Below are 12,292 nucleotides of genomic sequence, written 5' to 3' on the forward strand. Positions count from 1 at the left end.
ACACTGTTTTGTTTGGTGTAATGCACTAATTGTAAGACAAATTTCCTTACGGACAATAAAGATTATTATTATTATTATTATAATTATTATTATTATAATTATAATTATTGCTAAACAAACAAACAAAAAACACGAAAATTTTCGAGGGGGGGGGGGGCCCGGGTGACATCCACCCTAGCGAGCCACTGAGGAGTATTATATAAGGCTAATAATAAATATGAGCTTTAAATATGCATTGTTCCGACATTTTTACCGTGTTCCGCAATTGTGACTGACCATATCACTGCCGATTTGAATGTAAAATTTAAATATGTGTTGCAAAACTAAACAATGCATCTATTTTTATCAGAAAATGGATGGGCAATGCCTAGAATACTTTTAGTTTTTCCATAGGTTTAACCATTACGGAGCAAAAATTGAAAACTAAAAGTAGTAGCAAACTGTTCCGCAATAGTGACTCTACTAGGCCCATATAGCCTATCAGTTTTATCAACTCACTCTGCCTGATACAATCGTGTAAAAGCTTATTTGCCCCCCCCCCCCTTTTTTTTTTCTCCATTCTCAGAAGTGGAAACTTTGTCGAGATATGCACGAATCAATTTAAAAAAAAAAAATAACCAGTTAGTTAGTTAATTAGTGATAATTAATTTTGTTTAATATATAGACAAAGGGAGATATATCTTAGAGTGTTGAAAGATAAGGCTTTTTTTTTTTAAGTGTTTTAAAAAATATTTTGCTTGTTTTTTAGTGTAGTACAGCAGTCAAATAATTGTGTATAGCTATAAAAACAATAAGAGTATATGTTCTAAAACTGCCCACTGATTTGATCATATCAGAATAGTCAGTGCACTCTCCTCCTCATGATCATATAACTGATATATTCATTGATGACTCTAAACTCTAGTCAAAAAATAAAAACCACAAAATTTTAGTCTAGTTTCTTAAAGCCTTTATTTTCACAAAACTAATGACTTAAGGAAGTATAAGATAATCTCTTCCAGCAAATGATCAATGAGAATCTACAAAGACTTAACATTAAAAAACAAATGAACAAAAAAGAAATGAACAATAAGAAGTTTGATGTATTTTGCAGCTTCTATTTATAGATCAAATAATACAGTCATTTCAAACAAGCAAGGGAGGTAATAAAAACGTTAAGTGCACATATACTTAAAACAATAATGGACTATGTAAAAAACCAAATTAAAGTGATACCAAACACGATGTAGAATAATACTAGATCAAAATAGAATGACAGGACACCAAGGGATCTCTTGCGTAAAAATTGATTTAGTAATATATAAATTTACAGTGTAGTTTTTACAGAAAACAGTGTTCATACAATGACTAAAGCTTAAAACAAACTAGTGTTAGAGTTCTTTTGGGCATTACAGTTTAAAATTATTAAAAGTCCAGTAGATCACTATCATCACTGTTGATGTTAAAAACCATGTCCAATGTGACAGGGGAGAGAGAATGTTAAAAAAAAATACAATTAACCAGGAGTGCCAACAACCTTACTGGAACCTTCGGGAAATGGAAACATAGCTAAGTATATAAAAGGGAAAAGAAGGATTTGAGGCTATCAATTCAACAGGGGTTCCAATTTGAATGTAGTAGGTCTATATTATATTCTTTCAATACATTTTTTTAATTATTTTGAAGCTATTGAAAAATACTTTTACTGTTTCAATATTTAAGCTGATAAAACTTCATTTTATTGCTGTATTTTTATATCTCCCAGTAACAGGTATCACAATCATGACGGGAACAACACATGATTGATTTTGACAATAAATGTGACTGTTACAGTAATACAACAATCATAGCTTAAGTGAGAGAAGACAATATATATTATTATTAGCTAAAATAAAATCTACAAATTTCTATTATATGGTCAAAGGCCTAAATGAAAATTCAGTTATACAGGTTTTGTTATTTGTTGAGCCAGAAATTTTCATGACAAAATTAACCAATGTCAAGGATGCTAAATTGAACCTCAATGTTGCCAACTAAATACAAAAGAAGCGAGATAAAATTTTTACAATATCTCAATGCGTGACAGTGGATCTTCATATCAAGTCTCCTTTAATAATATCAATTAGCAGACCCTTAGTTTTCAGATACCAAGAGTGAAAGTCTAATGAGTCCTTAACATTGAAATTATTGAGCTACAAGCGGAAGAGCTTGGAAAGTTTGATTCTGCAGTGCTAAAATATTCACACAAATTCTTATATACTTATATATTCTTTATATACTTCATTTATGTTGTACGCTGGTTACACCACAAAGCAAGCTATTATAATCTTCCCACCATAATGAAAATCTCCAATATTTGATAAAAGGAGAAACAGAAATGTGTTACCGAAAAAAAAAAACCCTTTAGAGGATTGCATTATGGGGAATTATAACTTTTAGCTTGACATATTTATCAAAAATTAAAATCAGAAACTTAAATTCAATGCAACAATACTTTTCAATGTTTTGATTGTGTTTCACTCACAAAATACATTTAGGTTTCATTAGAAGTAACAATACTAGATTACATAATACAAAGCAATAAAATGAGCATAAGCGCAAGCTATTCAAAACATTCACAAAAGGTTATGTAGCTATTGAGATTCAGAAAACTGTGAAACAAACTTTGAAGTCCAACATTTTCATATTTACAGACGAAATCATTTATTTATACCAGGCTATATAAGAATCACAATTTAATGATAGATCATTGCATTAATACAGATTACATGAGAACCTAAGGCAAAATTGCAAATTTATGTTTTAAATATACAATCAGGCGTTTTCTAAATATAACGAGTTAAATATAAGGTCAGAGTTGAGGAATGTAAAGACTTAGTGCATAAAAAGACCAATAATTCAGGCACAGCTCATAACTGAACACAGGAGTACTTTTATTACTTTTGGTGTAGATCACCGTTTTATGCCATGGTTACTAAAGTAAAATAATATACACACATGTACCTCTGACTTTGCAAGTACCATGGGATAGAAGTACTTCCGTGGAAACTTGGCAGACAGGATGGTTATGGAAAATTATTTTTTTAATATAATGGTTTACCAGCTAACAACAGGACATACAATTCCATCTAAATAACTCAAATCCCACAAACTGAGTCCTTTCACAGATACTTTTCTCACACTGTTGTCAAACTATTTTTTTTTTCGGGAATGTCCCATATTACCCTCACCTATTATCTCAACAACCATTAACCTATGTAGCCAACACCCTGTATGGCAGCATGGGCAGTTGGGGAAAACAGCATGTTATTTTCCTATGACCTGTATGCAAAAAAACAACAAACAAACTAAACAGCTCAGCAGCAAAAAAAAAGTGGGCTATAGAAAATAAATGTGAAATGGTTAAAAGGGAGTTAACTGAAAATAGACACAGATGAAAAAAATATAACACCATAGGTAATTACAGGTGTGACCTTTTCTTTTTACTTTATAATCTGAAAATTTTACAAACAAATTTGGTAAGCCTACATATATTACAAATTGTTTCATTTGAAATCTATTTTTTTTTCTTTTTAAACGTAAGAAATTTTTAGAAATTTTATTTAGGCCTACCAATATTTGGAACCATTTTTGTATCATCTGGATATATATATATATGCGCATTGATCAGATAGATTCAATTTTCCACATAATCAATTAAACAGTGCATTATTAAATTAAATAGAAGAAAAGAAAAATAGATGCTTGCTTAGGATTGTAATAAAAATTTCCCTTTTTTTCCAAAGTTTAAAAATGTGAAGATGAATCCCTTAAGTAGGTATTAGTGGGGAAAAGCTAGCTAGGTGATGCTTGGATGATTTGCAATTCAAAGATAAGTCAATTGAAGGACTTGAATTATAAACATGGGGTTTTAAATGTATATCCCCCTTAGAAATTCAGTAAGTCATGCTTTTAATTGATTGTAAGTGAAGTTTTGCTTCAGTATGTCCTCATCATAGGACCCTTTTTTATAGCCTTCATTCATTCACACTGTAACACACACAGAATGAAAGTAAAGATGTTGACATTTTGAAATAGGATTCATATTTATAAATGTACATATTTACAATAAATTTACATATAAAATAGTTTTAACTTAAAACAAATTTATAACAAGCACCATAATTTTTTAAGTCAAATATTGTAAAGTGTTATTAATTCATGATATACAAAACATTTGTGACATTAAATGTGAATTGAATGCAAACAACAACAAACATTTATGACAACAGCAACTAGGGGTCACTGAATAGAAAATTATTTACACAAAGGAGGCCATGCCAATTCTAAAGCTTGGCATTTAACAAGTTGATTCTTAAATATATTTTGTTCACAACCATTAACTCTGAATTTATTTATGACACTATTCTAGGGCATTCAGGCACAAAAGTATTAATCTCAAACACACAATACAGTGGAGTGGTGTAGCTAAGGGAGGAGTGGGGGGGGGGGTGTCCAAATTAGTGTCAGAAATTAACAATATATTTATTTACATTAAATATTTATGTCACTGCCATGTAATCTTGCTATTCACGTTGCTATGTACGTTAATGACCCTGTTGCATGCATTTCCCACATTAGACATAGATTTATTATGTACATTATCTCATGTCATGATGTCGAATGTCAAAATGCAGGGGCCCCTAGAGAGGCCAACCCCCTTAAGGTCCCAAAATCCCTAGCTACACCACTGCAATACAGTACAGTTGATAGTGTCAACTTTATTATGTTTACCATGAGCATCATAACTGAGAACTCTCTGGAAATAAATGATAACAATGCAAGAGTCAGATAACTATGTATAACAGATTGTCTCCCACTACATAGACCTATCTTTGAGGATTGACTGGATGTCAGAAAGAGAACATAAATCGACTACCGTAGGAGACAAAGGTTATGTCTGCCCTGAATAAGGCATAATATGTAGATCACAACTAGGACTGCGGAGTCATATGCACTCCTCCGTAACCTTCAGACTCGATGACAAGCCTTATTATTATCATCTCTGTCGAAAAAATGCACCAAACAACTTAAGCAAAAGGGGCAAACATCTCCTAGAAGATGGGCAAATCACTCTTGGAAGGTGGGCAAAGATTTCTTGGTGAATGAAGATAAAAAACAAAACAACTTGGCGCAGGAGATGTGGATTAAGTAGATCTACCAGTAGTAGTGTACAAGTTGGAAGAAATGTTCTTTCTTACAGTGTTATTAGTAAGTGTATATGGGACTGGAATTCTCAATAACTATTTGATGAGGAATGTTTCTATGATTTGACATTTCTCTTGGGTCATGAAAATAATAGTTCTATTCAACAAGTTTCAAAAATTAGATTATTGAAGCACTGATATCAGGTATAATTAAATCTAAAAATGATTGATTTCAGCAGTATATATAATATACACATATTCTTTAAAAAGAAAAAGTAAGCTTATCGCATATAATGTGTAAATAATGTTTATATTAAAAAAAAAGTATTTATCTATCAAATCTGCTGCATAAAAAATATTGTTGGATTTGAAAATGTGGCAAAATACTTGATTCTGAACCAATCGCAAATATCCTATGATATTATTTTATCTACATATGAATGAACAATACCCCAAGTGTACAGTCACACAATAAATCCTTCTATTGTAAAGAGAATATGGAAAACACAAATACAATAAAATGTCTAAACTGGGCTGGATTGTATACCCTTCTGAACTTCTGTGAAAATAGAAACCAAATTGTCTAAACCAAACAAATATCCATCTTCATGGTTGCCCTCCTGCCACTGGTTCCTATGGTTTATTGTGACTCCTGTGGGAAGTGGCTCAGTTTTGCCGAAATCAATCATCCAAACACCAACATTATTGTCCGCATCATGAACAAATAATAATGAACTGCCAATGACCTGGTGAAAAAAAAACAACAAAAAAACTATAAATGTAACAATTTGAACAAAACCAATATTATACTTAAATGGATCAATTTTAACAATATAAATTAACAGAGTAATTAGAGATAAACAATAATGCTAAGTAGTAAAAAAAATCCTATCAAAACATAATTGTTGGTGATATTTTTGTAAAATAATAATTATAAGCACAAAAAAAGCACAGAATCCAATCTAACACAGTTAAAATAAGTAAATAGTAAATAATTCAATACCTCATGGGATGAAAAGAATTCTGATGATTCCTGAGTTGTCATAATGTCCTTTAATCTTCTGATATATTTATCCTGAAAGATCAGAAGGCATTGGTTCATTACTCAAAATTATCTAAGATTAAAAATTGGCTGAAATGTTTTCTTGATTGGTCTACACATATTTTTTGTCTTTCTTTTGTATACAATATATGCTATTCTTGCTTTGAGACTGGTACAGAATAATCTGCTGCAATTTGTTCTCAATGTAAGTTATGTAGTTAAAAGTCAATGTGTTATACACCTTAAAACTAGTAGAGAAATAGTATTTAAAGCTATTACATTTTAACTGAATTCAGCAAGTTGATAGATCTCCTCATATTTGTAGTATAAAGACAAAAAAGGATGTAAAAAAGGATTGTTAACTAAAAATATATGGACACTGAATTACCAGAAAACATTGTTGGTGTGGAAATTAAATAATCAACACTATTTCAATTATATGGACACAAATTACCAGAATACATTGTTGGTGTGGAAAGTAAATAATCAACACTATTTCAATTATATGGACACTAAATTACCAGAATACATTGTTGGTGTGGAAAGTAAATAATCAACACTATTTCAATTATATGGACACTAAATTACCAGAATACATTGTTGGTGTGGAAAGTAAATAATCAACACTATTTCAATTGCATCCAAGACAATCAGGTCTCGAAATAAAATTAAACTGACAAAAATTATTACATATGTTATTAAGCCCAGAATGAAAATGTTCAAACTCACCAATATACATTCATTATCACCCACAAATGACTTGAGGATGTCAAAAACATTTTCTCTGGTTTTTGTCTTTTTAAAATCTTTACTTGAGTTGCCATCACTCTTCTGCAAGCAAGATAAATGTAATTTGTTAAATGGTTTGTAATGACATTTATAAAAATAATAATTATTATAATAAACTACATTTAACCTAAAGTAAACAAGTAAATTTTCAACATTCTATGTCGCTGTGTGGAGGAAATAATTTCCTTCAATGAAATTTCATCCAATTTTAGTTAGTTTCTATATTATAACAAATAGGCTTTAGCTACCTTAATGCCTTCCACCCTGAAACCAAGTTCCACAGAGGAGCTCATCTCATCCCTCCATTGCATGTATCTCGGCTTGGTGACTGCCTTGTGTTCATTCTCCTCACTGGTTGGTGCTGTCACATCTATTTCTATCATCTTTTGATACATGTCCTACATAACATGAAAACTTAATTAATCTTCAATGAGATTAGTTTTTATTACATTTTGCAAAGTTGCATGATTTGAACTCAAAGTAATGCCTGACAATGTAGTCAAACTTTTCAATATGTAGCATAAAGTGATCTTAGTAAATAATCAGTTCTATATGTTAACTTTCAGTCAAAGAAATGTATTCTAACACGTTACCCAAACTTTAGGCAGGAGTGTTTAGGATAACTGTCTAAAGGATTTGAACTACAGATCACTGTATTAACATGTAATATGAAACCAAATTAAAATAACTTGGTATTCATGTATATGAATTTGAATAATAATGTTCGTAATATATTAGCATTGCATTCAGGACTACATAAAGAAAAAAAAAACAACAGACTATCATAAACCAAGTTTAAAACACAAGACAAGGCAACAGAAACATTGATGGTGTAGTAAATAAATAGCATAGGAAATGAGGTTTCAGTGGAAAGCTCTTAAACTCTGCTGAGAGCTGAACTACAGCTAAGAAGTAAAGAGAAAGAACAATGCATATAAAAGTGAGTACTTCAAGTAAAGAAGAAAGAAAAACTTGAAAGAACAATGAAGAATTTGGCTGGTTTAAATAGGATGTGACGTACTGCTAAGTTGAGTCCTAAGAACATTTAAAAAAAAAAGGAAATGGGAGATAAAGCATATGAAGTATTGTGGATGTTGAGAATTACCTTTCTTAGTGAGGGGGATTTTCTAGCTTTCTGTAACTCTTCTTCTAAATATGTCCTGACTCCCATTTTGACATCCATCACACAGGGATGATTGAATGTACACAGAAGGTCTTGCAGTTGAATGAATACTGAAATTCTGAGTTAAGGAACAAACTAAACATTTAAATATCAGTAATGGAAGGAGCGGTGGCCAGAGGTCGAGTGTTTGGCTGTTAAATCAAGAGTTTCCAGCTCCATTCTTGGCCACTCTAAATAAAGTTCATGACATTTGTGTGGAAGAATGAGGGAGTATTGTTTTGTGCTAGCCATATAACTCATTTATATAATATTGAGCACAGAAACTGGTAAATAGTACATCACATACCCATATATATGTGTAAGGTCAAACAGAAACTTTAAAAGTTCAATCTTTTAACACTATCCAAAAGGTTTTAAGACTAAAATATATATTTAAACATGAGTCCTATGGATTTATATTTGATTCATCTGAGACGCTTTCTGAAAATACAAAGATATTGTGCCAACATGAATAATCTCCCTCGCTAATCTATTTGTATTTATTTATGTCACCTAGAGCAGTTCTCTGAAGACAAGTCTCCGGACTCAACCTACAATGAGACTTCCCAGACAAGTGACCCAGTATGAACACAACTATTCCATGACAAAGGATACACTCTCCATTTTTCTCCACGTCTCCCCTGTACTCTGGAACACAGTGTTTAAGTGGGTCAGACATCAGCTTTATAAAACATGTCTGTTCTCTTGAGTCTAACTTTTTCAGCACAGAGCCAGCCTCCCCAGCATGGAAGTTGCCTGAAAGAAGATAGACAGTTTAAAACATGAATACATGATACATTCCTCATCTGTTTATAAAATGATACCTAGACATCTTCACTTCTTTTAAAACAAAAACAAAAAAAGATTATTATTTTGTACACAAATCCATGTCTTCTTTAGTTATAAATGTTAATCAGAGACTCTGCTGAATAATGGCTTTTCCTACCCCTTCCAGACAGCCTGTTCCACACTATAATATGGCACTAGGGGAGAGAACACCTGTACAAATTAGTCGCTCATTGGAGGTCATTTGATAAAATCGAGAAAAGACCAAATGTGGCTCAGCCAAAGTGGCTAAGACGGATTTTAGGAGTCAGTTATAAAGATCCTGTCTCAAACAAGGAAATCCCGTGAGATTTGCGTGTCATATCCTCCGACAAAATGAAATACTCATACTAAGAGTTCCAATGACATGGAGCCAACCGGAACGCATAATTGGGTGCTACACTTTCATGAAGAACCTTAGAGTACCGGACACCAGGAGGTAAGAGGCTTCAGATGTTGCCAGTGACAGATCTTTATGGAGTCAGCTTGCCGCCCAATTTGTTGAACGGCTCGGGAGGATCTACATCTAAGTAGGCTAAGTATGGAATAAGAAATGTGCCTTTTTGAGTCTTTCTGATTATTTTAATAGGTTATGTTATAGTATTTGTAAATAATAGATTAATACTTTATTATTATTGCTACTTTACAGTTTACTTTCAGTCTTCTGTCTTAAACAGTCTCTAAACTTAGTCATTTTATTATTGATGGTGTTACTCTATTCAAACATGAATATTCATTTGTTCATTTGCTATAATAAAAAAGCCTTTATAATTGTAGACCTATAGACCTATTATGATGAGGATTTGAATCCTTTAAAAATTCTGTCGAGTTTCGAATCATCTCGTACAGATAGTTCATAATAGGCGTCTAGAATAGACTCTAAACAAAATGAAGAATCTAGGTTCTAGATCAAACAAAATCATTCCAACAGTCCACATTCTGGGTCTAACAATTCCAGCAACACAAAAGGTCATGTGTCATGACAGCCTCTGTTGAGAACAAGGAAGTTGTTGAGGTCTTGTATGGTCTAAGTACGTCACACAAGCAGCATCGAGACGCACGTTTGTCTCACACACTTGACAGCATCGCGTAGCGTTGCCAAGTTATGTAAGTGATGCCATAGTGACTGTATTGTTTCGTTTCTGTTTCCATATGTTGTACTTTAGGTTTTTATTTTTATCTGCCGTGTGAGGGGGGTGGTATGGTTAGTGAGTATAAGGTCGACAATACCAATTACTTCCATCGTCATCAGTTATATGTAAAGGTCGAAAATCGTTTGATGGTTGAGTGATAGACCGCTTGGCATTCCAAACCGAGGTGTCACGGGTTTGAATCTCGGTGAAAACTGGGGTTTCGTACCGCGGGATTTTTAGGATGCTCCTGATTCCATCCAACACTAATGGGTACCTGACATAAGTTGGTGAAAGTAAAGGGGGTTGATCTTTGTGCTGGCCACATGACACCCTCGTTATAAATGATAAATATAATAAGAAACTAATCGTGAGCTCATCTTCGTGTCAACAGAAAATGATCATAGGGCATATCTCATAGTGTATAAATAATAATAAACTCATTTCTGTGTACATACAAGATGATATTGACCTCATCTTGGTAGATAAATTAAAATCTTTATCACCACAACAAGTAACTTTAAAAAGAGTGTTAAAGACAATTCTTCTTTATGAAGCCCACGCAATGACACAGCCGCGATTACTTTGTTCCTTATAGCTAATGAATGATAAGAATGATATATTTAAAAAAAAAAAAAAATAACCTTTTTACCTGTCCCTGTTTCACCCACCCTCACCCCTACCCCCGGATAAAAAAAATCGTGGTTAAGCGTATACATCTACTCAGAGTTTATAAACTAATAGCGGCTATTCCCCTTTCAAGGCCGCTAAAAATTCTAATGCTAGGCCTATAGATCCAGACTTAGCAGACGGTGCGCAAAATGTATTTATTTATTTAACTCTTTAATGAATACGTGCGGGAATACCCGCTAACGTATGTGTGTTCAATGATATAGATTGCTAATTAATTTTTTTGTTTTTAATTATACTTTGAAAAATTAAAACAATAATAAAATGTTTAGGCCTACATAAATATATGTCGCAATGAGTTATCCGACTTGCCCTAAACATGTATTATAGAAGTACAAAATGACGAGATGCGTGAGCCATCTAGTGTTGGCGTATTGCGTCATTGTGTGGGCACGACACGTCAGAAACACTGTAAACATAACCATTTGTAAACATCCGATAGAGGGCAGTGTTGAGTCTCTTGGCAAACGCGTACGTGAGAAGTATTTACAAGAAATATAATTGTTTTGATTTTCACTTCTTAAAAAGCATACTGTACCATTATTAGTATGATCATGTCTAAACGCAATGCCCCTACCGAAAACAACATTTTATTGGTAAAACAAAAGAGATTAGGTGTACTTTTATATATTTGTTTGTAAAATGTTTTACGTGTTTCGGATGTTCCTTCAGAGTTGAAGATAATTACTTCCTAGTCCAAACCTCCCGCAGGACGACGGGGGATGGGAGCGGGCAGGGTTTGAACCCTGGACCATTGATAAATCTGAACGACAGTCCAGCACGCAAACCGCACGACCATGTAGCCATCCAAATGCTTACTGTTTACTTCTTGAACAACTAATGAATCTATGTTACAAAATAAGTTTCTGTAATTTGATTATCAATGGATTAGTGTTTTTTTATACGTATTTTGAAATATTAAAAAAAAAATTTTTTTTTAGGAATTTTCAAAGCGGCTTTTTCTTAAGAACAATTAAGCGATCAATTCTTCAATCTTGATGGACACAAAGTATATAAAAGAAGTAATAGGGAGATAACAGAGAATAAACAAATAATAACAAGCAGACGTTATTACCTTGATGACCGGCAAGCTGTATCCATGGATACCTGTGCTTTTTGAAAACTTGGATGAAAGGAGACCAGAGAATAAAACTGCGAATTTTGCGCCACGAGCTTTGCTGAAATGAAACATGTGGGGATGGGGGGAGGAAACATAATTATTAGAACTTCTCTGCAAGTTTAAACTAATATATGCTTGTGTGTGTGTGTGTGTGTGTGTGAGAGAGAGAGAGAGAGAGAGAGAGAGAGAACCGAGGGAATATTTGTGACAAAATAAAACAAAACGCTATGATAAAAATTCCAACATGTTGACGAAAGTAGTATATCACACATTTATTCTCTTTAAATACGAAAAAAAAAAAATGTCTAACTTCATGCTAGAGCGTACAAATGGCGTCGGTTTAAGAAAGCATGTTAAAGTGTGTCAGAT

General features: G+C 32.8%; 1 protein-coding gene across 1 annotated transcript in view; it reads right to left on the bottom strand.

The window, feature by feature from the left end:
* Positions 1 to 1,076: 1,076 nt before the first annotated feature.
* The window catches only part of LOC106063721 (uncharacterized), an 87,380-nt gene continuing 76,164 nt past the window's right edge, over positions 1,077 to 12,292 (bottom strand). The window contains exons 2-8 of the mRNA XM_013222162.2: positions 11,879 to 11,981; positions 8,774 to 8,914; positions 8,102 to 8,229; positions 7,245 to 7,394; positions 6,937 to 7,038; positions 6,169 to 6,240; positions 1,077 to 5,911 (exon numbers count right to left, since the gene is read on the bottom strand). Coding sequence (XP_013077616.2) covers positions 5,690 to 5,911; positions 6,169 to 6,240; positions 6,937 to 7,038; positions 7,245 to 7,394; positions 8,102 to 8,229; positions 8,774 to 8,914; positions 11,879 to 11,981 — 918 coding nt within the window. The 3' untranslated portion in view covers positions 1,077 to 5,689. The remainder of the gene's footprint in view (positions 5,912 to 6,168; positions 6,241 to 6,936; positions 7,039 to 7,244; positions 7,395 to 8,101; positions 8,230 to 8,773; positions 8,915 to 11,878; positions 11,982 to 12,292) is intronic.

The sequence above is a fragment of the Biomphalaria glabrata genome, chromosome 3 (genome assembly GCF_947242115.1).
Source record: "Biomphalaria glabrata chromosome 3, xgBioGlab47.1, whole genome shotgun sequence".
Lineage (NCBI taxonomy): Eukaryota > Metazoa > Mollusca > Gastropoda > Planorbidae > Biomphalaria > Biomphalaria glabrata.